The sequence below is a fragment of the Panthera tigris genome, chromosome D1 (assembly GCF_018350195.1).
Source record: "Panthera tigris isolate Pti1 chromosome D1, P.tigris_Pti1_mat1.1, whole genome shotgun sequence".
NCBI classification, from domain to species: domain Eukaryota; kingdom Metazoa; phylum Chordata; class Mammalia; order Carnivora; family Felidae; genus Panthera; species Panthera tigris.
In genome coordinates, this window is record NC_056669.1 from 3188312 (window position 1) to 3215103 (window position 26792).

At 42.3% G+C, this 26792-nt stretch overlaps 1 protein-coding gene across 3 annotated transcripts; it reads right to left on the bottom strand.

Moving 5' to 3' along the window:
- Nucleotides 1-1018: 1018 nt before the first annotated feature.
- LOC102968230 (caspase-12-like) lies at nt 1019-20779 on the bottom strand. 3 transcript variants are annotated; one of them, XM_042959293.1, is made up of 13 exons: nt 20706-20779; nt 18764-19013; nt 17433-17495; nt 17131-17274; nt 15087-15335; nt 13752-13814; nt 9652-9743; nt 9067-9240; nt 7951-8185; nt 7403-7549; nt 4238-4347; nt 3728-3847; nt 1019-2521 (listed from the first exon to the last, which is right to left on the bottom strand). In XM_042959293.1, the coding sequence occupies exons 2-12, from the start codon at nt 18969-18971 to the stop codon at nt 3749-3751; spliced, it is 1584 nt and encodes a 527-aa protein (XP_042815227.1). In that variant the 5' UTR covers nt 18972-19013; nt 20706-20779; the 3' UTR covers nt 1019-2521; nt 3728-3748. The 3 variants fall into 3 exon arrangements, with proteins under 3 accessions (XP_042815227.1, XP_007076021.1, XP_007076023.1); XM_007075959.3 differs by lacking the exon at nt 20706-20779 and adding an exon at nt 19919-20315; XM_007075961.3 differs by lacking the exons at nt 18764-19013; nt 20706-20779 and adding an exon at nt 19919-19937.
- Nucleotides 20780-26792: the final 6013 nt, after the last annotated feature.

Below are 26792 nucleotides of genomic sequence, written 5' to 3' on the forward strand. Positions count from 1 at the left end.
GCTCTAAATTCTGTGAATACTGTCACAAAGGAAACAGAGTCACCACCCTCACGGTGCTTATATTCTCATGGAGTGAGATGAACATATAAATAGTAGACAAATTACGTAGTGTGTCATAAGTAATCAGTACTGTGGAAAAATCAAGAAGGGTGAGGATGTTGGGAGTATCAGGGGCAGGAGAAGGCTGGCTGGGTCATTTAGACAAGTGAGGACACTGATAAGGTCTTAATTTAGTGGAAACCCCAGGAAGGGCAGTAGTAAGTCATGCAGGTATGGGGTGCAAGGGGCGATTGGTTTAGGCAAAGGGGTTAGCAGATTCTGAGACAAGAATGTGCCTGTCAGGTGAGAGGCACAGTCCCGGCTGGGCTGGAAGCCAGAGAGGTGGCCCAGTTAGTGGTTCCTGTGAGTCTCTGCAAGACCCCTCATAGACCTGGTGGACAAGAGGAAGCACCAGTTAACATTTAACTTGTTTGCAGTGACCTATAAGCGTGGGATGAGATGCTTAGCTGGTTTAGAAAGCAAACAAACATCAGAATAATTTTGATTTTGGGCCTGAGAAATTAACAAGATAGAGTACACATCGTGCTGGTGCAGATATAGGAAAATGAGCCATCGTGCATTCAGCTCAGGGGGAGTGCACATTCAGACAATTTTTTGAGCTCTACCCTACATAGAAAATTCGAATTTTAATGCTTTTGACCCTGTCATTTTAGTTCTGAGAGTTTATTCCAATAGTATTATCAGAGAGCAACTTAGGGATATATTTAGGAGGAAAATTTTATTATAAAATTGCATAAGATAACACATTTGGAAATTACTGAACTTAGTAAGATACATTCTCATCCATCCATTAAATTCAATATTAGGCAGGGGCGCCTGGGTGGCTCAGTCAGTTGGGCGTCCGACTTCGGCTCAGGTCATGTTCTCATGGTTTGTGGTTTGAGCCCCGCGTCGGGCTCTGTGCTGACAGCTCAGAGCCTGGAGCCTGCTTCGGATTCTGTGTCTCCCTCTCTCTGGCCCTCCCCCACTCACACTGTCTCACTCCCTCTCTCAAAAATAAACATTAAAAAAATTTTTTTTTAATTCAGTATTAGGCAGCCATCAAATGTGGAAGCAATCTCTGGCAGAGACAGTCAAAGGGACCCAATATCTGCTTTCCCCCATTTCTTAATAGAAACTCCCAGGGGTTTTTTTGCTAGGAATTTGACACATGGAATAAATACTTCATTTCTCAACTTCTGTGCAGCTGTGAGTTACTTTGGACCCAGTGGTGGTTCTTGGTTTATAGGAAGAGAAGACTTCCTGAAAGGGAGGGGTCCTGTGTCTGCTGGTTCTTCCTCTTTCTTGCTGACTAGGCTGCACTTTTGTTGACCTTAAGAGCTGTAGCTCCAACAGCTGGAGATGTGACCTTTAGAATATCAGGGGCTGAGTGTAAAGGGACAGGAAGGAGACTCTACCCAGCCCCCAGTCAGCCCTTGATCGCCTTCCCCCACCCTCTTAAGCTTAGGCTATGTATATTACTGATGCTTCACATCTCCCTTTAATCCTAGATGGTAATTTTGAATCAACACAAGTGCAGGTCCTAGAGTATCTTACACAGTTAGCTTTCTAAATTCATCTGTGAGTTTGTGTATGGAGAGAGAGAGGAAGTAAGACCACAGGATGGAAGAGAGAGAACATAAATCATTTCATGGAACTTGATTTTCACTTCCCTCTTTGTCACTTTCAGTTCTAAAGGGATATTTTTACATAATCTCCATGTCCTCAAGATTCAAACAAAATAAAGTTTTTTTTGTTTTTTTGTTTTTTTTTTTTACTGATTATACACATTGGCTTTCATCTATAGTTTGAAAGTTAATGAGTATACAGATGCAGATATGTATGGGTACTTTTTTTTAAAAAATCAACATTTTGATAATAAAAACATACTACTAAGAAATAAATTCACACTGGCCTTTGTATATGTTTTTAGGAGAACTCATAAGTGAACTCAGGGACAAAGATTTTTCACATTCTAGGAATCAAAAAAAAAATACTACTTGTAGTTCATTAAAAAATATTATCAAAATATCCTATGGCCAAGTTAGAAATGAGTCAAAATAAATGAGAATTCAGTCTATAATGTAAATGTCCCAAGTCAAATGTTAGTAATAGTCTTCCAAATGGAGAGTACGTGAATGATCCTTTATAACAGAGAAGAGTTTATCCCGAGAATATGATCTTTGCCTAATACCAGGACACCTATTAATGTAATCACTTAGTCATTAAATATTTTTTAAATGTTTTTCTATACTTAAACTTTGTTTTGCAATGAAAATGTTTTACCCTTACAATAACGTGAGAAAACAAACATAATTTTTTAAAAATGTAGTAAGTACTAACTCAGCAACAATATGACATTGATTTTCACTTGGCCTTGGTTGAAGGTGGGCATTTGGGAAGTTTCGTATAAAAATAGTCACGAGCAGACATTGCCCTTTTAAAGTAGTAGATTCGTCGAGTACATAATGGCCCAGTTTCCCTGGAAAAGTAGAGAGAAGGAAACATAAGGAAAGGGGTTATAGGAAGTAAGGTATAAACAGAACTGATGCCTACCATGAGTTGTGCCTTCACAAAAGGGCTATGGGCCCATCACCCCCAGAAGGGGAGGTCCGCACTAGGGTCTCATTGCCTCGGTGCAGACCCAGCAGCCTCCAACTGACACTGTGGTACAGGCAGTCCTCATCACAAACACAGGAGGAATGAAACTCAGCCAAACTGACTTCTCTGGGAGGACGCCTCACGCCAGCTGTACATGAACATCCAGTTTTTTTGTGCAAGCTTCGGATCTAAATATCTTCCACTCACTAGGTAGGTCCTTGAGAGACATTAAGACTGGAGGGAAACATTAGACTTATAATTTCTTATAATTTCATATGAAACCAGGGTTTTCCCAAGGGTCATTAAGAACATGGGGATGATGGGAATGCAAGCTGATGCAGCCACTCTGGAAAACAGTATGGAGGTTCCTCAAAAAATTAAAAATAGAACTACCCTATGACCCAGCAATTGCGCTACTAGGCATTTATCCAAGGGATACAGGTGTGCTGTTTCGAAGGGACACGTGCACCCCCATGTTTATAGTAGCACTGTCGACAATAGCCAAAGTATGGAAAGAGCCCAGATGTCCATCGGTGGATGAATGGATAAAGAAGATGTGGTGTATATGTATACAATGGAGTATTACTTGGCAATCAAAAAGCATGAAATCTTGCCATTTGCAACTACATGGGATGGAACTGGAGGGTATTATGCTAAGTGACATTGGTCAGTCTGAGAAAGACAAATATCATATGACTTCACTCATATGAGGACTTTAAGAGACAAAACAGATGAACAGAAGGGAAAGGAAGCAAAAATAATATAAAAACAGAGAGGGGGACAAAGCATAAGAGACTCTTAAATATGATGAACAAACAGAGGGTTACCAGAGGGGGTGTGGGAGGGGGGATGGGCTAAATGGGTAAGGGGGCATTAAGGAATCTACTCTTGAAATCATGGTTGCACTATATGCTAACTAATTTGGATGCAAATTAAAAAAAATTAAGAATTTTGTTGAAAAAAAAAAGAACATGGGGACAGGACAGTACTAGGCAGCTACACCCTGTCACTGTCCTCCATTATGTCTGTATTTGACACACAGGCTCTGAGCAGGGAGCTCCCAAGTCCACTTCTTGGAAGCATTTACCTGAGATGCTGTGTATGAGTTTTAATTCCCAGGGAAGAGGTAGAAATATCGTGTCATGGAGAGTCTCTCAATCGTGGGCATCTGGGTAATTATATTTGGAGTCTCGAATGAATATTGAACCTGAGGCAGGAAAGAAAATCTTTAGATACTTCCTAAAAGGGAAATCTGGACTTGTATCTCAGGAGTCACAGAATTTGTGGTATGTTTTAAGGCTGTGGCCAGGGGGGTATACACAGAAGAAACGTTTAGCTTTTCCTTGGCTATAGTACATCCATGCATGATAGAGTATCCTCAAGCATTTTCTGAATAAACAAGGCCATCAGAATCAGAGAAACTCACACTGGTTCCGTGCAATATTTCCCCAAAACCTCCTCTTTAAACAAACGTGGAGTACAGGAAGGAATGCCAAGATGGCCTAAGAGCTTTCAGGATTCCCCACCCACCCACCCACCAAAAAAAATTGAGAATGGTTGCACAGTCATGACATGGAAAAAAACAGAAGACCTGTACCTTTCGGAAAATCTCCTCCAAATGATGACAACAAGAATACATTTTGAAGTAGCGGATAAGATGGGAAATGAAGACAGAGCCATCTGTGTTCAGTCTCCAGGAAACGTTATCTGCAAATAAAAGGTATTAAAATACTGGGAGATGTGGCCTTTGTGTTGTGTGTGGAAGACTCTTAGAGTCAGAGCTTTTGGGCATAGTTTGATTTTAGTGCTTTGGAGGAGAGAGAAAGGCAAAGCTGGGACCTCCAGTGTCCCCAGGAGGCGCAGAGAAAACCATCATAGACTCTCAGTCATCAACCCTGTTCATGCTCTTAGAGCCAAAGTTACCTGCCTCGGACTGCAAGTAGTGGAAAAGAAACTAATTCCTGTCGTGCCATTATGGACCTCCTCTTCGTCTGTTCTGTTTTCTCCTGTAATATTTTGCTCGTTTTTTATTGTGAACATCTCTTGAGCTACCACTTCTCGTGACCATTGCAATGTGATCAAATCTCTCCCATCGTCAAAAAGCTAATAGTCTAATGGTCACTTTATCTGCAGCTACCTTCCTGTTCCTTCCTCCTTTTAATGGTTGCATTCCTCAGGTTTGTCTCTCCCCACCGTCTTCACATCCTCAAGCCCTAGCCTGCTCACCCGTCTGCTGTCTCCCCCACCACCCTGACTTTACCAAGTCACTTTCCCCAAGGCCATCCATGGCCTCCACGTCATTTAATCTCATGGTCACTCGCTGGGTTTCACCTGATCTCTCTCATTCAAATCAGAAACTGGCCATAAGTCCAGTGGAGGCTTTCTTGGTCACACTGACCACACATACATACCCTTACTTTTCTTTCTTATGCCCTGATAGGAAACTTCCTGAGCCCAACTTGCAAATACTCTGCCTCCCAGCTTGACCTCTGCCATCCACAAGCCTCAGCTTTGGGATCTCGTCTCCATCTGTTCTCTGCTCCTGTATAATTTCATCCATTTTTAGACTATGAGATATAATTCTCAGCCACCACCTCCCGAATCCTGGTGCCATTCTCTTTTCTGAGGTACACAGCTTTGTAACTCTCTCTGTTTCATCTGGAAATATGCCAAAGGCATCTCACACTTTCTGGCAGGATTCCCGTTTTAATGAACATGCCATGACCATCCCTTGAGTCCTCTGTGTCATCCCTTCTTACTCACCTGCCACATCCTCCCAACACTGGGTCCTAGACATTTTATACACTAATTCCTTCTGGATTCAACAGCTGTGTCTTCCCGAGACTGCCGTTAACAGCTGTGGCCAGTAACCCTGCAGTAGCGTTTTAACCCGCCTCCTGTATTTCCTGCTGTACTGTAATCCATTCCCCACAGAATCCCCGGAGTAGTTATATAAAAATGATAATCTTGGGGCGCCTGGGTGGCTCAGTCGGTTAAGCATCTGACTTCGGCTCAGGTCACGATCTCACCGTTCATGAGTTCAAGCCCGGCATCGGGTTCTGTGCTGACAGCTCAGAGCCTGGAGCCTGTTTCGGATTCTGTGTCTCCCTCACTCTCTGTCCCTGCCTCACTCGTGCTCTGTCTCTCTCTGTCTCAGAAATAAATAAACATTAAAAAAAATTTTTTTTAAATTAAAAAAAAATAAATAAAAATGATAATCTTACCATTTCATTGCTTAAGTTTCACCAAAACTTCCTATTACTATTAGTATAAAGTAATATTAGTAATAAAGTATGTAAACAGAAAAGATCAAATCCTTCCCGAACCTATGAGGCCCCAAATCGCATGACCCCTCCTGACCTCTCCAACCTCCCTCTCAGCACTGAGCCCCATCTCTGTGCTCCAGATATACTGGCCCAGTTTTCCAGGCTCCTTTCTTTCCCAGGTCCTCTGTGCTTTTTCTGTCTGGAATGTTCCTCGCTTACCCTTGACATAGTTAACTCCTTCATCTTTCAACACGTTTTTCCTCAAAGCACCTAGCACAGTCAAGAGACAGTCAGTATCTACTTGTGAGACGTGGGTGTATATTTTCCCCTGAGTTAACCTCTGCCTCTCTGCTCCGACCATATGCTCCATGAGGTTCAGTAAGCACATCTGCTTCACTTGTGGATCCTACACCCTGTGCTCACTCCACCTTAGCGGGTCGTTACGTGTGCAAAAATGAAAGCAAGAACTTTACATGTTAGACCGCATTTCCTTAAGTAAGTTAAAGAGTCTCTTAGATACATACCAGCCCATATATGCCTTCTTAACTTCCTTTAATTGCCAAAAGTATAGAGCTCTTCTTTCAAATAAAGTTTTTTTTAAACTCCAGTATGTAAAACAAAGAGAAGTATGACTATTCCAGGTACCGAGTGGGTGTTCCCTGCATAGCCTTTTCCTGTCAGATGACACTCAAAGGGTCCTCCAGTCCCTTGCTGCTCATGTGTGGCCATGGGCGGACAGCACTAGCCTCACCACAGGGTGTTTTGAAAGGCACCATCTCGCCACCCCCCCAGACCCACTGAATCAGAACCCTGCCTGTAATATCGTTCCAAAGGGATGTCTGTGCACATCACAGTTTGTAATCACTGCAGTAGAGGACTTATAACTGTGGCTTTGTAAACAAGATTCTTGAAAGTGCCCTGGTTCTATAAATCACCCCAATGTCGTGGGTGACTGTTAAATAGATTTTCTGCAGGTTTGACCATGATCAGCTCGGTATATCTTGTGTTTCTATCTCCTACTTTGTCTTTGCTGCCAAAGGAGGATTTTCAGTCTTGGCTGCATGATGCTGAAGTCAGGCATTTGAATATTAACTAATTTTTTTAGATTAGAGTCAAATAATAATGTAAGAGGTTCTGGAATGTGTGAAGAAAGTACTACAGTTTTACTGATTACCTGTTTAATTGCTAGCAGGTGATGAGGTAGACCAAATCATGTGCCATTGCTGTCTGAACAAACAAAAACAACTCTGATTTATAGTTAGACTATTGTAACACTGGATCCTCATAAAACTCCGGTTTATTTTGAATGTTTCCTCCAAAATGAAGACTTCTAGCTTTCTAGTTATAAAAACCTCCATATTTTAAATCTATTCTCTGCCTAAAATCTATCATGAAGGAAGAGATGTTTTTCAATCAGCAATCACATAGGATCACAGCCAGGCCTGTGATCTGGAAACTAACAGGAGATCGAGAAGCTTCTCTCTGAAGTCACTTACGTGGAGTCGAAGATTTGAAAGCGATGAAGTCCTTCTCCACATGGGTCTTTTGTACGGCATCACTGAAGATGTACGGTGCTGAGGGCTGGTTTTCCGGCCATGCACAGGCTTCTCCCACATCTGTCACCCAGACGGCCCCGTTGCCTTCTGGGAGAGACACCCTTGTCTTACAAAAGATGTTACAGACACAGACACACAAAATGTCTCTTAACCCTTATACCTTTACTTCAATACATTTCCATCTGGAATTTATTAAAAATGCCAGTATCTTCCTGATAGAAAAACTGCCTCACTGACTGGGAACTACACAGAGGCCACTTAAGTTTAGTAGAACCTAGTCCCAGATGATCGGGACACGTGCTGTTATTCTAGCGTACTTAACACTTGTTCAACAACGATACAGGCTTCGTATCTTTCTGGAGCAGGCCAAAGTGCCATTCTACAGTGTGGTTTCTCTGCCTCAGCCCTGGGAAGGCGAAGGCTGGACACCAGGCTAATCACAGAAAAAAGTGGATGGCCACCCCCTGCGTCCCCCAGCTCCAACTCACTGCCTCGGCAGGCCTGCATGATGATGACCTTCGGTTTGTCTTTTAGGTTCCTACAGTTGCGGTTGTTGAAAATCTGGAAGATGGTGTCATCTTGAAGGATATCTGGCTCTTCCTCCCTGTGCTTTGTCCCACAGATCCCGTCCAGGATGCCGTGTGACATTAACACCAGGAACGTGCTGTCTGAGAAGCGGTGCTCTGGGCGGGCGGCAAAGTGCTTCAGCTCGACCTTCATTTCCTGAAAGAGTTTCCAGACTTACCACCTGGGAGCTGTCTGTGTCTACTTTGTGCTCACACAGTACATGGACTTTACACACACACACTCAAGAGGGAGAGAGAGACAGCAGAAATGGAGTGATCAGACGATTTGGACAGAGTGGAATTGTACGAGAAATTATGTTCTGACATACAGCCAGAAAGCTGGATGTATGGAATGGAAAAGCAGGGTTTTTTCATACAGCGTGTAGCCCGGTGGTGTTCAGTAGATCCTTAGACTGAGGGAGATGCTAGGAGGTGGAGTACAGGGAGGGACACGTGAGGTGATGGATCTCCTGCCAAAGGCTTTGCTTTTCACAACCGTGTTACATGCTGCAATTGCCCTGAGTTTTCATTAAACAAAGAGTGAGACAGAGACAGAGACGGAGGGACTGTTTCCACTGACGTAGAGACATGAACAGATTCCTTGCTAGGTTTAAAATGGTTTGTCTAAAGCCTCCCGTGGTATTTTTTTTGGATGAAGCCAGAATCACAACTTCTTCTGTGTATGTATATGTACAAAACTTGTTTTGTTTTTTAACCGCCTACTTGGCTTCACATTCAGACACATGATACTGAAATTATAAAGGCCTCAGAGTCGTGTCTCACATAGACTATCAAGTGATGGGTGTCTCCCAAACTGAGAGCATTAGCAAGAGCCAGCCTGTTTAGTGAACTACTGCCATCTAGGTCTTGGCCTTCAGAGTGTACGTTGGGAGAGGCTGGGGTGCAGGATGCCCGTTCTAGAGAAATGCAGTTTCTGTAACATGCGCTCCGTTCTGACAGCCGCCAAGGAAGAAGTCCAGGAAGGAGATGAAAGGAGGGACACTCATCCCAACTCATCCCACTCTCTAGGGCCATTACCTGAGCGGTGAGATTTTCCTTTATAACCACTGAATATCCAAGGTTCTCCAGCAGATCTCGCATCCCCGAAATGTCCTTTTCACAGCCTACTCGCTCAGAAAGATAATCGAATGTTCTATTGCAAATGATGAGAGCCAGGCGCATTCGGCTCTTCTTCTCCATCACTGGATAGATCTGCAGTTAACCGACACAGAGTGAGTTGCACCCAGCCTCCCCACTTTTGCCTCCAAATCCTATGCAAAATAGGCCCTTACAATTATAGATTGGATGGCTGGAGGACTTGGGGATGGAACTAGGGATTCATGAACAAGGTACCAGACTAAAAACGTGTAGTAGTTCTGAGTACACACTCCGGAAACCTTGCTTTGGTTCACTGGTGGTGAGGAGTTTAAAGTATGTTTGAGGATGGGATGAAACAGACAGGAAACCTGATGTAAGGGCCCCTTAATTAGATAACATGATTGAATAGCATCCTATGCCTTTGGGGCTGATCCTAAGGCATCTGTAGCAAGAACTGAAATTTCCAGTGAGTTCCATGTTGTTTGAGTGGACAACCTTGTGTGCCCCTATTCCAAAGTATATTACCTCATGTGCCATTATTGTCTTTGGTTCCTTAAAATGGATACAAGGACAAAGCTTCAGCACATTGATTTGGGAAGCCTGGGTTACCTGAAAAACTACAAGAGAAAAAATTACTCATTAAGGAGTAGCACCCACTGTCTAGCAGTCATGAGGATCTTTTCACCGGGCTCTCATTCTTAGCAAATGCTCACCGCCATCCCTTCAAAAGGCTTAATGAAACAACAACAAAAAAATCATTTTGTATTACAAATGACAAAAAGAGAAATCTTCAGTACTACCATCTTTCTTTCTGCTTCTTACTGACCCCACGGACAACTTTTGTTTTTGTCAGTGGTCATGGCATTGAGCAACCTTTCAATCCCCGTGCATTAGTCTCATGCAGACACAGTACCTAAGATTTGGAAGGAAGCCTAATGTTCATGTGGCCTGGTCAAGTGATTATTCAGTTATTTAACTCCACTAAAATATCCCTACTGTGCACATTATTACCACCAGTGCAATGTCTCCACTAACAGAGACCCTGCAGAATTCTAAAGCATTTTGACCAATTCTGAGGATCCTGAAGTGTGAGCTTTCTAAGCACTGGTGTATATAGTTACTGCATTGGAACCATCGAGACAAATGTCTCCTTCCTTTTCCCGTGAAAGCTCACTAATACTTCTACGGCTTCTCTCCTCGTGTTTCGATCACTTTATGTAAATGTGCCCCTAAAAACTATGAACATAATTGCTCTTAATTGTGCTTGCTGTATGGTAGGCTTCATTAGGACAGGGAAGATGTGTTTAATCTCTGTATTTCCTATGCCTAGAATGATTATCTGGCACAGATGAAAAGCCTACAACCACTTATTAATGAGTAGTTACCTTCCAATACTTGAAAATAGCTACCAGGCATCTTTCCCTTTTCTTGTTGTAGTTTTCCCGTAGGGAAACAAGCCTTCCGGTCCTTCCAGTATTGCTGGGTAAGAACAGTTTCATCTTCTGAACCAACAGGTCTGTTCGTTTTCCCACACGTCTGCCCACCTGCTGTCCTTCCCCTCCTGTGACAAAGGACGGCACATTCTTCCTCCTGGCCGAGGGTGGAGACTGTACTTACGTTCCCGCTCCATTTCCTCTCACCTGCGAGAATTGTACTCGGGTGTTTCCTCGTCCCCGTCTTCTGCATCATCTGTACCCCTTCTTGCCTCTGCTGTGCTCTCCCTGCTGGCGTATCACATGCCTTGATATCCCTTTATCTGTTACGCACTCTGCCCCTGCACTTGGTGTCCCATCCAGCTATTGTGTTTCGCCGCTCTGCTTCTCAGTACAATTCGTTAATTGTACTATTTTCATCTCTCATTCTCTTTTCTTCACGCAGTAGACACTGACTGTCATTTTCAACACTTAAATGCTTGAGATTGAGGTCACCACTGGCCATCTGTTGCTTCTTGAGCATTCAAACGTGGTCGAGCACACCTTCCTCCTTGAGCAGGGTTCACCAGGCTTCAGAGGCTCTGCGTGCGGTAACCGTCCTCTCTCAAGCTGGATGCCCTTCGCCGGCCTTGTGCTTCCTCCACGCCTCCCAGAGTTGGGTCTTTCTACATTGAACCCTCTAAGATGTTCTGTCAGCATCTCTCCCCAGGTGGCCTCTTCGAGACATGTCATCCTAAATACTGTCTACATGCTGCTGAATCCTGAGATTTACTCCCGTGCCTGGTCCCCCTGTGAACAACACGGCTGAATCTACCTGTGTATTCAACACGTACCCTTAGATGTGATCCAGGCAACAAAGTAAATGTGTAGAGAGAAAGACTCCTGATATTCGCCCACTCCTACAAATAGGTTTTTCCTCAGATTTCTCTCTACTACAAGTTTTTTGCTATCTCAGTTCCTCACACCCTTCACCTAGTTGCCTACCCAAAACACAGAATCATCCTTCGTTCGTCCTCTTCCTTATTTAGCCCATAGCCAGTCCAGCATAGTTTTTGTTGACTCTCCATCCCAGAGAGCTCCAGATTTGACTACCTGACATCTTCCCTACCATGACACCAGCCGAAAGCTATGATCTCTTCACTGAAACATTTGAACACATTTGACCTTTCTGATGCTATGCCAGTTTATCACTCCTCCACCTAAAAACTTCTAAGGGCCTTTCTATTGCAAATACAATCCCGATACTTTCCCACTCTCTAAAAGGCTCTAAATAGTATTGTAGCTCCAAGCTGAGACCGTAACAGCTCCTTCTACCACGTCCCTCCTAATCTCCTACTCTCCCATCAGATTGATCTTGGGACACGGCAAGACCATTTCTGACTGAGAGCTCTTGGGATTGTTTCCTCCTTCCCTGCAAGGCCTTGGCCTCAGAGTATGACACATCCCATCCCAACTGGTCACATTGTCCCAAATATCACGTCAGATGAGTTCTCATAGCTCTTCATCCTGGCCCACATGCCTCGCCTCTTTTCTCTTGTCCATCCCCCGAATTACGCTTGTATTTTGGTCATTCTTACTATATAAATACCTTCACTGCACTGTAAACTCCATAAAAGCAGGATCTTTATTTATCTCGCTTCCTGCTATAAACACAGTGATTAGAACAGCATACATAGGTTTTTAGCTAATATATGCATATATACATATGGATATATGAATAGATAAGACAGTGAATAAAGATGGCAAAATGTTTATGCCTTTGTAAGCTTGTCCAGAACTCCTGAAAACATGCTAATCCAAACACAACAGCGCTATCACTCCTTCCTAGACGCTATGATTCTCGGATGTGGTTCAGTAAGTCATCAGTTTCTTTAGTGATCACACGGTATATGTGACCAGTCTTGTTGTGCTTTTCTTAACGTGTTTCTTTTCCCTTTTTTATTTTATTTTTTTACATTTTATTTATTTTTGAGAGAGAGAGAGAGAACAAATGGGGAAGAGGCAGAGAGACAGGAAGACACAGAATCCGAAGAAGGCTCCAGGCTCTGAGCCATCACTACAGAGCCCGATGTGGGGCTCGAACCCACAAACTGTGAGATCATGACCTGAGCCAAAGTAGGACACTTAACCGACTGAGCCACCCAGGGGCCCCTTAGCGTGTTTTTCTTAACCACATCCTTGTTCTATTTGCAGTTGTTAGTTGATCTCTCTTTGATGCTTTATTTATCTTTATAGATGTTATTAATCAATCTCATTTAAAAATAGGAGTCTCAGAAAAGTTGAGGTAATTCCACTGGGGAACGTGGTTAGTCAGGGGCAATGATGGGCTCAGTGCAGAGATGGCTTGTGTTTTATTCCAGCTCTCTTTCTGTTGCCCAGTAGGGGCCTCTCTGTCTGCCTCAGCTCATCTAGTGTCACCACGTGTCCATGATGCTGCCTGTCCTAGGAGAACCCATGCCTACGACCCCAGCCTTCTTCCCCAATTCATGATCTTCACTTTCACTTCCAGATTCTCAGAAGATGGAGAGCAGGGATGTAAGTGTTGACCTTGCTTGTGACCTGGGGGTTGTGAGGAAGTCAGAAAAAACCCAGAGTTTCTGGGGCACCTGGGTGGCTCAGTTGGTTGAGCATCCAACTTCGGCTCAGGTCATGATCTTGCAGTTTGTGGGTTTGAGCCCTGCGTTGGGTTCTTTGCTGACAGCTCAGAGCCTGGAGCCTGCTTCTGATTCTGTGCCTCCCTGTCTCTCTGCCCCTCCCCAGCTCATGCTCTGTCTGTCTCGGTCTCAAAAGTAAATAAACATTAAAAAAATTTTTTTAAATAAATAAATAACCCAGAGTTTCGGGAACCGATCCCAGTGGTCTTTCCCCTGTGACTTAGGGCCTCTGTAATGTAGGGCCTTATCCTGAGTGAGCTTTGAAGGTTTCCAAGAGCCATTTGGTTTGGTGGCTTCCACTATAGGGAGAGCCAATGCCTGGGCTGACAGCATTTTTCTTTTTCTTCACTTTGTTCACATTTACTTCAGATTCCAAAGTGGAATGAAGAAGAAGTTAAATATCAATGCTCTTCTCTGTAGATTATTTGCAGAGATGGTAACTGAAAATTCAGGTTTCCTAGCTCTTTACTGCAGGGCCTGAGGACACCTCTAGAGGTCTGAAGGTTTTCATTGTGGTGTGAGATTTGAAGGCACTTACCTGTTGAGGAGGAAAATGATTTGATTTTGCCAGATTCATCCCTCTCATTTTCATCAAGAATTTCTGAAATAATCGAAAAGAAGATTTGTTAGCAGACCTAAGTTTCTAGAACCTCCATACTTGAAACTCTTTCCCTTGCGATCACAAGTAAATGACTCTGTTCAGCATGGGCCTTCCCTATGAAGCATGGGAATTTGGCTCATTTCCTAAGCTCCAGCTTTGCTTCTTAAGGCCTGTGACTTTATGCCAAGTGAAGGAGGAGGCAGAGGTTCCATGAAACAACGAAGGGCTCATTATGCTCCTGCTCATGTGATTTCAGGAATAATCAAGTTCTTTAATCACAGTTTTCTGCAATAGCATTTTTCGTTCTGAGGAAGGAAAGTGCACATCTTTGAGTAACGACAGGATAATCCCAGAAGGATGTTGCAGGCTTTGAGAATATACTCATGTGTACATTATACTGTAGAGAGGGACAGCAAACTGTGGCCTGCAGGCCAAACTCCATCCACACCAGTGTTGGCCAATAAAGCTTTATTGGAACATACTCACGCTCACTTTGTACTTATTGTCTGTTGCTAATTTTATGCCACAGCATCAGATTGGAGTTACTGTGACAGAGAACGTTTGGTCGTAAATGCTTAAAATGGTGACGCTTGACCCTTCATAGGAAAAGTGTGCCTCCCATGCTTCAAAGACATATTGATGCGCCACGGCCCCTTACGTTCCCTCTGTACTCCTTCAACAAGGACGGATCTAGGTGCTCAGAGATTTATTCCTTGGGCTAAGCCACACGTGAGCAGACGATGTTGGATTTTTTGTTTTTATTGAACATTTCACATCTGGGAATAGGTCTCGAGTCCACAGCGTATGGCCAGTGTCCCACAGACTGGCTAAAGGCTGTCCCAGAATTTCCTAGAGCCCGAGCACCATTTACACATTGAACAGACGTTCACTCAGCACCTATTATGTGTCAGGGCTGGTTTCCAGGAGCTCGGGCTACCTTCTGGACGAAGCCGACACAGATCTATGCCTCATGGAGTTTATGTGTTAGCTGGGGAGACACGGCACAGTGACTGAGAGAGGTTATGGAATGATTGAAGGTGACAGATGCTGAAGAGAAAAGAAAAGGTGCAGCAGTATAAAGTGATTGCAGATGCTGGCAGAGGGTCTGGGGCAGACCGGGACATTTTACAGTCTTAAGTACGATAGGCAGAGAGGGGACTAGACATGTGGATAGTTGATTCTCCACTTGCAAATAGAAAATAAGAACACAGAGACCACATAAGGAGAGCAGATAACCAATGAGTTACCTGTCCTTTGACTTCAGATACTCACTTATAGTCGCCTCGCTTTTGGAACTGAAGAAATGGTTCTTTAGCATTTTGCCCACCATTTGAGTTTTCTCAGTGAGATCACCAACCAGGCCTTCAGTCTTATCCACAATGACATTCACTGTTTCCCCTAGTGTTTGTATCTCTCGTTCTTTTAACACCTTCTTTTCCTTCAAGTCCTCAAAAAAGGTACCAAGCATGCCATGGGCAATCCCCTTTTTGTCATTGATCAGATCTTGGGGTGATTTCTTGTCTGTGAGAACAATAAGATTTTAAGTATGGAAAGGACTTTGGATGTCTGATTCTAGGCCCATGGGTCTCAAATTTTTAAATGCAAAAGTATCTGAGAGCTTGTTAAGCAGAGCTCCTGGAGCTCATTCCTAGAAATCTGATTTGGTAGATCAAGGTGGAGTTTATTATTTTTATTTCTATGTTTTTGCCAACTCTCTGTCCAAAGGTGCTCCAGATTTGACCATGTGACAACTTCCCTACTATGGCAACACCAGCCGAAAGCTATGATCTCTTAATTAAAACATTTGAACACATTTGACCTTTCTGATGCTATGCTGGTTTATCACTCCTCCACCTAAAAACTTCTAAGGGCCTTTCTATTGCAAATACAATCCCGATACTTTCCCACTCTCTAAAAGGCTCTAAATAATATGGTAGCTCCAAGCTGAGACCGTAACAGCTCCTTCTACCACGTCCCTCCTAATCTCCTACTCTCCCATCAGATTGATCTTGGGACATGGTAAGACCATTTCTGACTGAGAGCTCTTGGGATTGTTTCCTCCTTCCCTGCAAAGCCTTGGCCTCAGAGTATGGCACATCCCGTTCCAACTGGTCACATTGTCCCAAATATCACGTCAGATGAGTTCTCATAGCTCTTCATCCTGGCCCACATACCTCGCCTCTTTTCTCTTGTCCATCCCCCGAATTACGCTTGTATTTTGGTCATTCTTACTATATAAATACCTTCACTGCACTGTAAACTCCATAAAAGCAGGATCTTTATTTATCTCGCTTCCTGCTATAAACACAGTGATTATAACAGCATATGTAGGTTTTCAGCTAATACATGCATATATACGTATGGATATATGAATAGATAAGACAGTGAATAAAGATGGCAAAATGTTTATGCCTTTGTAATCGTGTCCAGAACTTCTGAAAACATGCTAATCCAAACACAACAGCGCTATCACTCCTTTCTAGACACTATGATTCTTGGATGTGGTTCAGTAAGTCATCAGTTTCTTTAGTGATCACACGGTATGTGTGACAGGTCCTGTTGTGCTTTTCTCAACGTGTCTTTCTTAACCACTTCCTTCTTCTGTTTGTGCAGTTGTTAGTTGATCTCTCTTTGATGTTTTATGCATCTTTATAGATGTTATTAATCTCCTTTAAAAATGTGAGACTCAGGGGGGCGCCTGGGTGGCTCAGTCGGTTAAGCGTCCGACTTCAGCTCAGGTCACGATCTCACAGTCCGTGAGTTCGAGCCCCGCGTCGGGCTCTGGGCTGATGGCTCAGAGCCTGGAGCCTGCTTCTGATTCTGTGTCTCCCTCTCTCTCTGCCCCTCCCCCGTTCATGCTCTGTCTCTCTCTGTTTCAAAAATTAAACGTTAAAAAAAAATTTTTTTTTTTAAAAATGTGAGACTCAGAAAAAAAAAATGAGTCTCAGAAAAGTTAAGATAATTCTACCAGGGAACGTGGTTAGTCAGGGGCAATGATGGGCTCAGTGCAGAGATGGCTTGTGTTTTATTCCAGCTCTCTTTCTGTTGCCCAGTAGGGGCCTCTCTGTCTGCCTCCGCTCATCTAGTGTCACCACATGTCCATGACGCTGCCTGTCCTAGGAGAACCTCTGCCTACGACCCCCAGTTTTCCCCCAGTTCATGATCTTCACCTTCACTTCCAGATTCTCAGAAGATGGAGAGCAGGGATGTAAGTGTTGACCTTGCTTGTGACCGGGGGGAAAGTGAGGAAGTTAGCAATAACCCAGAGTTTCTGAACCTATCTCAGTGGTCTTTCCCCTGTACTGTAGGGCCTTACCCTCAGTGAGGTTTGAGGGTTCACGTGAGCCAGCAGGTTTGGTATCTTCTACTATCGGGGGATCCATTTCCTGGGATGACTCAGCATTTTCCTCTTCTTCACTTTCTTCATATTCTTCGCTTTCTTCACTTTCATCTTCATATTCTGCAGTAAAATGAATGAGAAGTTAAATATCCTTGCTCTTCTCTGTAGATTATTTGCAGAGACGGTAACTGAAAACTCAGGTTTCCTAGCTCTTTACTGCAGGGCCTGAGGACACCTCTAGAAGTTTTTGTCATCGCATGAGATTTGAGGGCACTTACCTGTCGAAGAGGAATATGACCCGCTGTTGTCAGAGTCATAATTCTCAATTTCATCAAGAATTTCTGAAATAATCGAAAAGAAGATTTGTTAGCAGACCTAAGTTTCTAGAACCTCCATACTTGAAACTCTTTCCCTTGCGATCACAAGTAAATGACTCTGTTCAGCATGGGCCTTCCCTATGAAGCATGGGAATTTGGCTCATTTCCTAAGCTCCAGCTTTGCTTCTTAAGGCCTGTGACTTTATGCCAAGTGAAGGAGGAGGCAGAGGTTCCATGAAACAACGAAGGGCTCATTATGCTCCTGCTCATGTGATTTCAGGAATAATCAAGTTCTTTAATCACAGTTTTCTGCAATAGCATTTTTCGTTCTGAGGAAGGAAAGTGCACATCTTTGAGTAACGACAGGATAATCCCAGAAGGATGTTGCAGGCTTTGAGAATATACTCATGTGTACATTATACTGTAGAGAGGGACAGCAAACTGTGGCCTGCAGGCCAAACTCCATCCACACCAGTGTTGGCCAATAAAGCTTTATTGGAACATACTCACGCTCACTTTGTACTTATTGTCTGTTGCTAATTTTATGCCACAGCATCAGATTGGAGTTACTGTGACAGAGAACGTTTGGTCGTAAATGCTTAAAATGGTGACGCTTGACCCTTCATAGGAAAAGTGTGCCTCCCATGCTTCAAAGACATATTGATACGCCACGGCCCCTTACGTTCCCTCTGTACTCCTTCAACAAGGACGGATCTAGGTGCTCAGAGATTTATTCCTTGGGCTAAGCCACACGTGAGCAGACGATGTTGGATTTTTTGTTTTTATTGAACATTTCACATCTGGGAATAGGTCTCGAGTCCACAGCGTATGGCCAGTGTCCCACAGACTGGCTAAAGGCTGTCCCAGAATTTCCTAGAGCCCGAGCACCATTTACACATTGAACAGACGTTCACTCAGCACCTATTATGTGTCAGGGCTGGTTTCCAGGAGCTCGGGCTACCTTCTGGACGAAGCCGACACAGATCTATGCCTCATGGAGTTTATGTGTTAGCTGGGGAGACACGGCACAGTGACTGAGAGAGGTTATGGAATGATTGAAGGTGACAGATGCTGAAGAGAAAAGAAAAGGTGCAGCAGTATAAAGTGATTGCAGATGCTGGCAGAGGGTCTGGGGCAGACCGGGACATTTTACAGTCTTAAGTACGATAGGCAGAGAGGGGACTAGACATGTGGATAGTTGATTCTCCACTTGCAAATAGAAATAACACAGAGACCGCATAAGGAGCGCAGATAACCAATGAGTTACCCGTCCCTTGACCCGAGATACTCACCTAAAGCCAGCTCGCCTTTGGGACCGAAGATACTTTTCACTAACATTTTTCCTACTATTTCCGATTTCTCATTGAGATCATCAATCAGGCCTTCAGTCTTATCCACGATGAGGTCCACTCTTTTCCCTAATGCACGTAACTCTTGCTTTGTTAACGCCTTCTTTCCCTTCAAGTCCTCAATAAAGTCGTTCACCCTATTGCCGGCCATCCCCGTTTTATCGTAGGGCCGGACCTTGGGGTAATGTCTTGTCTGTGAGAACAATAGGGTTTTAGGTATGGACAGACTTTAGATATTGGATTCTAGGCCCATGGGTCTCAAATTTTAACATGCAAAGGAATCTGGGAGCTTGGTAAATAGAACTTCCTCATTCCCAGAAATCTGATCTCAGTGATCAGGGTGAAGTGTGTTATTTTTATTTCTCCCAATGTCTCAGATCATGGCAAATCTCCTTGCCCAACGACCACACTTAGAGTAGCACCAGTCGCCTTCAAGATTCTGCTCTTTTACAGGTGGAGAAAGTGAGGCTCACAGAGAGAAAGCAGCCTCACTAACTAGCTTGGTGATGGCTGACTCAGTTCTATCTTGGTGTCACCTATGATCTCTTTACTTCCTGTCACTTTTATCACTACTCGTTTAAAAACCTGCCATCATCAATAGTGTACCAGTAAAGCACGGACATATTAGCATCTGTGAAAGGACCCCTGTTTGTGTTCTGAGGAAGGGCTGCAGGGCGACTCTGGCCTCAGAGACTGAGAGAACACAGTGTGGCTGGTTTGGTCCCTGCTGTTCATGAGAGGTCACACGGGGAGCAGAAGCGTGGAGGAAATGAAATGCCCCATGGACAGGCCCTCACCCTGCTGAGGACACTCGTAAAACGGGTAAGAACTCTCAGTGTGAGTTCACAGAAAGGGCTAAAATCATAGCAAATTGTTAAGAAGATAGCTCCAGATTTTTTACATCTCCTTCCTTTTCCTAGAAGGTCTAACTTCTTGCCTAAAATACTTTGTCTGCTCGCGTACTTGCCACCGTGCCCTGAGCCCCTATCCCTTATGTCCCCAGAGTACCTCGCGAGTCCCCCTTGTCTCCCCCACTCCTCCTCCTCCTGTAATTCCCTCAAACACGGCCATAAACGATGGAAAACTGGAGCCACTCACCGGCTATTGCTGCTGAGGCTCTCTGGGCAGGAAAAGGAGTGAAAATGAAAGCAGCCTTCTATCTTTGCTCTTAGTGGATTGGCTGCTATTACCTAAATCTAAACGGGAAACTACAGCTTTTCAGGTTTCTTTGTCTTTGCAAAGAAAGACTTTGACTCGTCTTCTGATCTATACCTTATTTCCTTTGAAAAACAGGAGGCAAAACCTGGCTTTTCTTTCTTCTGTCTCACAGTTGCTGTGTTCTGTTTTGCAGTGTATTTTTGACACAGTTAATAAGTCAAATAGACCCTCGTTTGTCTCGGTGCCATCTGTCAGCCACCCAATGGCAGAGAGGCCTCACTGGATGGAGGTCTGCTCAACCCCTGAATGACGTGTGAGTTTGCAAGGCTTAATTGGAACTGGAAAGTGACAAACAGAGGTACTCCCTGTCACTATTTTTAAAAACCCAGATAAGCGATCTTTTTTCTTCTCTTGTTCCTCATCTGCCCGCTTGTCAGTTCTGGGGAAAATGTGTATATTTCTCTTTGTTGACTCTTTTACTTAAAATTAGAGTTTTTTTTTTTTAACATGGGTTCGCAATTGCAATTAAGTAACACAGTTTTATGAAATGAAATAAGATCATCCACCCAAATAGTCTCACACTACAAAGTAACCCCAGTATATGCTTAGCTCGCATCATTGAAAGTTTTGTTCCTGTGCTTGTAAAAAGCACTCAGTACAATACTGATTTTGTTGATGGCCTGCATCTCCAGTCTCTTTGAACCCTTTGCTCTGACTGGGAGCTCACCTACGACTTGATCTTGCCATCATCATGTAGTAAATGGACACTGCAATTCTCTGTGCCCGGGTCTTCAGAGGCATGGCACTCTTCCCCCTCTTGGACACCTGGGCTGGATTGCTAGAAGATGACAGACGTCACGTGGAGAAGAGCCCAGTGGCCCCGGGCAGGCCATCGGAGACCAGCTTCAGGCTTCCAAAGCCAGACGTTTTACAAATACATAAACGATCCCAGAAATGTCAGTAGGTTCCCTTCTGTGTGCCGGTGATCTCAGACAAATGGAGAATCCCAGAGACGAGAAGGACCACATGGGTGACTGACCCACTGAGTTTTGGGACAGTTTGTTATTCCCCAATAAATAAACACATTTACCTCTAACTTTTCCCTCATCTCGTCAGCCATTTGGTTTTTACAGTTTCACAACGTATGACAGATATTTATAAGAATCAACACATTAGGAACTGTCTCAGTTTTTTGATGTTAGAAGCATTTCCTAGAGATATTTGCTCTTCTTCCAGAAACCCTTCATTCATTTGCCTTCCAGATCACAAGCCTGTCTTCGTTCTCCCATGATGTCACTGGCTGCTTTTCTTGGTGAACTTGGCCAGTGACTTCCCATCTCAGGGCCTCTGCTCTGTCTGTCCTCCTTCACTCAGCAGCCTCAGGCAGCAGCTTGGCTTTTGGTACCGTTTATACATAGGAGGACAGCACAAAAGTTTCCCCTCCAGCCCATGCCTGCCCCCTGAATGCCGGGCTCATATAGCTGGTATCCAATGGGCATCTATTTCACTGCCTACTAGATGTCTCAGTGCCCCCAAACCTACCCCCTGTTAGAATGTTTTCCATTTTATTCTTCCAGTGTCCAAGAGTAGAACATTTAAGTCCTACACTCTTTGTCTCATTTTCTCCAATTCTGTCGGCTTTACCTTCAGAACGCAAGGATTGCCCTCTGCATCTGTCATCCAGATCTGGACTGCCCTCAACTCTGAATTTTTGCCATAGCCTTCCAAGTCCTCTTTCTGGGTCTACCTTGGCCTCATCCTTCCCATTCTCATCTCCACCCGGGAGCCAGACTGATCTCGATAAAATGTGACTCTGACCATTTAATTCATTCATCCACTCAACACTGTCTACAGTTTTCTATCTTAGAGTAAAAGTGGAAGGTCTTTTATAGCAATGGCACGTTATATAGTCTGGACATGGTGAATTCCTTGATCTCATGTCCTAACTTTCCACCACTCCTCTTTGTCTGTGGATTTCCAGCCATCATCTCCTTGCTCCTGCTCAAACACATCAAGCATGTTCCCTGTCTCAGCCCATTTCTCCTCGCTTTTCCCTCTGTCTGGAATGTTCTTCCTTCCTTCCCATGATGGGCTCCCTCTCTACATCACGTCTACTCTGCTGATAAACTGTGTATTTATTTAGTTTCTATATATTCTCTCCCTGTTCCCTGTTAAAGTACAAGCTCCATAAGGAGAGGAACTTTGTTTTGTTCTCCAGTGCCAAATGCCTGCCATATAGTCATTATTGGATATTTGTAGTTTTACTGAGTGAGTGGATATTTTACTGATTTTGTGCATTTTAAAAAGTCCTGCCCTTGGTTTATGCACCTTGTTTTTTTTATCATCTTTGAATTCACTTTTTAGTTTCATTTTTTAAAATTAATTTCTAGTTAGTTAACATACAGTGCAGTATTGGTTTCAGGTGGAGAAGTCAGTGATTCATCAACATACAGCACCCAGTGCTCATCACAAGTGCCCTCCTTTTTTTTTTTTTTAATGTTTTTTTATTTATCTTGAGGGAGAGACAGAGAGCACAAGTGAGGGAAGGGCAGAGAGAGAGTGAGAGAGAGAATGCCAAACAGGTTCTGTCAGCACAGAGCCCCATGCCAGGCTCAAATTTATGAATTGGGAGATCATGACCTGAGCGGAAATGAAGAGTTGGATGTTCAGCCTACTGAGCCACCCAGATGCCCCAACAAGTGGCTTCCTAAATGCCCATCACCCATCTAGCCCATCCCCCACCTTCCATCAACCCTCAGCTTGTTCTCTGTTGTTAAGAGTATTTGTGTTAGGGGGTGACTCAGTGACTCAGTCGGTTGAGCATCTGATTTCGGCTCAGGTCATGATCTCACAGCTCGTGAGTTCAAGCCCCATGTCAGGCTCTGTGCTGACAGCTCAGAGCCTGGAGCCTGCTTCAGATTCTGTGCCTCCCTCTCTCTCTGCCCCAACCCACTCGCATTCTGTGTCTGTCTGTCTCGAAAATAAATAAACATTAAAAAAAATTTGTTTTAAGGAAAAAAAAGAGTCTCTTGTGTTTGTTTCCTTCTCTCTCCCCTCTTCCCATATGTTCATCTCTTGTTTCTTAAATTCCACATGAGTGAAATCATACAGTATTTGTCTCTCTCTGACTTATTTCACTTAGCATAATACATTCTAGCTCCATCCACATCGTTTCAAATGGCAAGATTTCATTCATTTTGATGGCTGAATAATATTCCAGTGTATACATATACTACATCTTCTTTATCCAATCATCAGTCAGTGGATATTTGGGCTCTTTCCATAACTTGGCTCTTGAACATAGTCCTGCTATAAACATTGGTGTGCATGTACCCTTTGAATCAGTATTCTTGTATTCTGTGTGTAAATGCCTAATGCAGTTGCTGGATCATAGGGTAGTTCTATTTTTTTTTAACTTTTTGAGGAGTGTCCAGACTGTTTTCCAGAGTAGCTGCACCAGTTTGCATTCCCACCACAGTGCAAGAGGGTTCCCTTTCTCCACCTCCTCACCAGCATCCATTGTTTCTTGTGTTGTTAATTTTATCCATTCTAACAGGTGTGAGGTGGTATCTCGGTGTGGTCTTGATTTGTGTTTCCCTGATGATGAGTGATGTTGAGCATCATTTCATATGTATACTGGCCATCTGTAAGTCTTCTTTGGAAAAGTGTCTATTCATGTTTTCTGCCCATTTCTTACCTGGATCATGTATTTTTTGGGTGTTGAGTTTGATAAGTTCTCTTTAGATTTTGGATACTAACCCTTTATCAGATATGTCATTTACAAATATGTTCTCCCACTTCACAGACAGCCTTGTAATTTTATTGATTGTTTCCTTTGCTATGAAGAAGCTTTTTATCTTGATGAAGTCCCAGTAGTTTATGTTTGTTTTTGTTTCCCTTCATAGAGTTATATATCATGTCTTGATTCACATTTAGGCAATCTCCATCCTTTTAAAACAAAATTGTTTTCTTAGCTATTCCTACTACTTCACCTTCCAAACAAAGTGTATAAATAACCTATTAAGTTCAATAAAATATGCTATTATGTTTTCTTTGTTGTTCTCTTGGGTTTATAGATTAATTTGGGTGGGAAATTGAAACCTTTATATTTTTTTGTCTTCTAATCAATGGGATTATATATCTCTCACAGTAGTTAAATCTTTTTTTTATATATATATCACTCAGGGATTTTTTAAAATATATTTTTCCATATATGCCTTGTGACTATTTGTTTAGGATTATCTTCAAGTATCTTATGTTATTCTCTTCTTACTGCAAATAGAGGCTTTAAAAAAGCAAACACTTCCTGATTTTCTTTGGAATACAAGAATGCTGTTAAATTTTGTATACTGATTTGAACTCTTGCAAATCCAAGGAGTTTATTATTAATTGGAAGAGATTTTTAATGAATAAAATCATATTTTTCAAAAGCAGTAATGATTTTATTTCTTGTGTTCCATAGTTTTTACTTTTGGCTTAATCGGCTTGGAACGCTAGTGCAAAATTGATTAGATATCTTTTTTACTTGTATGTTATATGAAGATAATACTCAAATACTTCTGCATAAGAAGGCTACAGATTTTCTCATATTGTTTTTCCTCTATTTTTATTTTATTGGTAGGCTTTTTATTAAATATATGCGTTAGATTAAGGAATTGGTTTTCTTCCTGTTTTCTTAAGGTTTAATTTTTAATCTTTTATTTATTTATTTTTTTATGTTTATTTTATTTTTGAGAGAGAGGGAGATGCAGTGTGAATGGAGGAGGGGCAGAGAGAGAGGGACAGAGAATCTGGAGTAGGCTCCAGGCTCTGAGCCATCAGCACAGAGCCCGATGAGGGGCTCAAACTCACAAACCTTGATATCATGACTTGAGCCAAAGTTGCTGCTCAACCGACTAAGCCACCCAGGTGCCCCTATTTTTTATTATAAACAATTTCTGAATACTACAGAATGCCTTTATAAACTTCTTAAAATTATTGCATCTACTTTTTCATCTTCTTTTTTTGAGGAACGCTATCATAAATATGTCTGTTATTACACTGTCACCCCATTCTTAGTGTAAATACTAGTGTCATTAAATACTAGTTAATAAGTATTAATATTATTTCAGTTATGGCTAGATTTTCTTTGCTAGCATGTTTTTTAGAATCTTTACATAAATTTAATGAAAAATCAGCTAATATTTTTCTAACTTTTCTTCTTCTGTAATTTTGTTTCAGTTTTGGAGAAGCCTTGTAAAACAACTTAAGAAGTGTACTTCTCTTTTTGATGTGGAAGTGTTTATTTAAAGTAGAGCTCATCAGTTTCTTAGAAGTTTTGTAAGACCTGTCTACAACGATTTGGGCCTATTAACCTTTTCTGCTGTTAGATATGACAAATAAAAATTAATTTCTTGAATTTTTATGGATCCATTCTGCTTACTTTATTGTGTATTAATTTACCTTTTCTGGAAAATTTTCCATATATTTCCTGTGTTATGTATGATATTCTCTTTTTTTTTTCTGTATATTTTTGTCTGTATTTATTGTACCTTTGTATTTCTGACACTGTCTTTGTGCTAATTCTGTTTTTTCATTTTCAGTCTTGCTGAATGTCTGTGATTTGATTCGTCCTGTTAAAGGGCCAGCATTTGCTTTAATGACCTGCTCAGTCCTTTGTTTCCTTACCATTTTATTCTTGATTTCTTTTTAATCTTTATTATTTGCTTACTTCTTTTTATGTATTGGTTTACTATTCTTCTGACTTCTCAAGTTGAATGCTTCGTTCATATGTTTTTCTTCCTTGTTTTTTATGTGTTGTACATCTACACTTGTATATGTATATGAATTATGTATGTGCATTTATTGACTGATTGATTTATATATTTCAATTTTGAGTTGAGATGTGAGGCAGTCTTTCTGCTTGTGGATTTCTAATATTAACACTCAGTAGCCAGAGAATGAGGTGTATATAATATGTGTCTTTGGATGTTTGTGATGTGGCTCATGTTTCTACATAGGTAGGCCAAGTCCAGAAATAAAAACATCATTAATCTTTGTAACATTAGTTAACCCTTGCAATTCAAAATTCACTTAACCCCTATAGTTCAGAATCCCTGCCATTCTAGTCTCTCCTTGCTTTGAAGAGGCAACACAGCACAATGGTTAATAATTCTGATTCCAGAGTGAGTCTGGGCACTCCTATCTTGTTGTGGCCACGTGCTGACTGTGACTTTGGACAAGTCAGTTAAGCTCTATGTTGTTTTGTTTCACTGTCTGTAAAACAGGGACGTTGATAATTACAGGGCGGTTGTTATGATTAAATTAGTTACTTATATACAAAAATCCCTCACAATAATCAAAATCTTTACATTAATCCTGACATACAATTGATCTGTATAAATTTAACTATTATAGTTACATTTGATATCTAGAGCATCCTTTTATTTTTTTAAATTTAGTTCAGCCATGTGTTAAAATATCTATCCAGCATTCTCTGTACGCATAGCAGAAGTGGTACATCTCCTTCCATAGTAGTTCTGATGGCCATGTTGCCCAAATTCCTCTACCAACATTCATCCCTCCAGAACTGTGGATGTTGTCTTTTCCATTACTAACACCCCCCTTTCACTTTACTGCCATTTATGCAATTATATTTGTATTTCTCTACAAATACACTGACTTTATACCGTCTTGAATCAAAGCCCAACTGATCTCAATAGCCAAGAGCTTGCAAGGGATAAAATTTTTCTGAAATGTGGAACATGCAGAGTCTGAGGAAAACAATAACAAGAAAATTAACTTATGGGAAGAAAGATATATGGGATTAATTTGC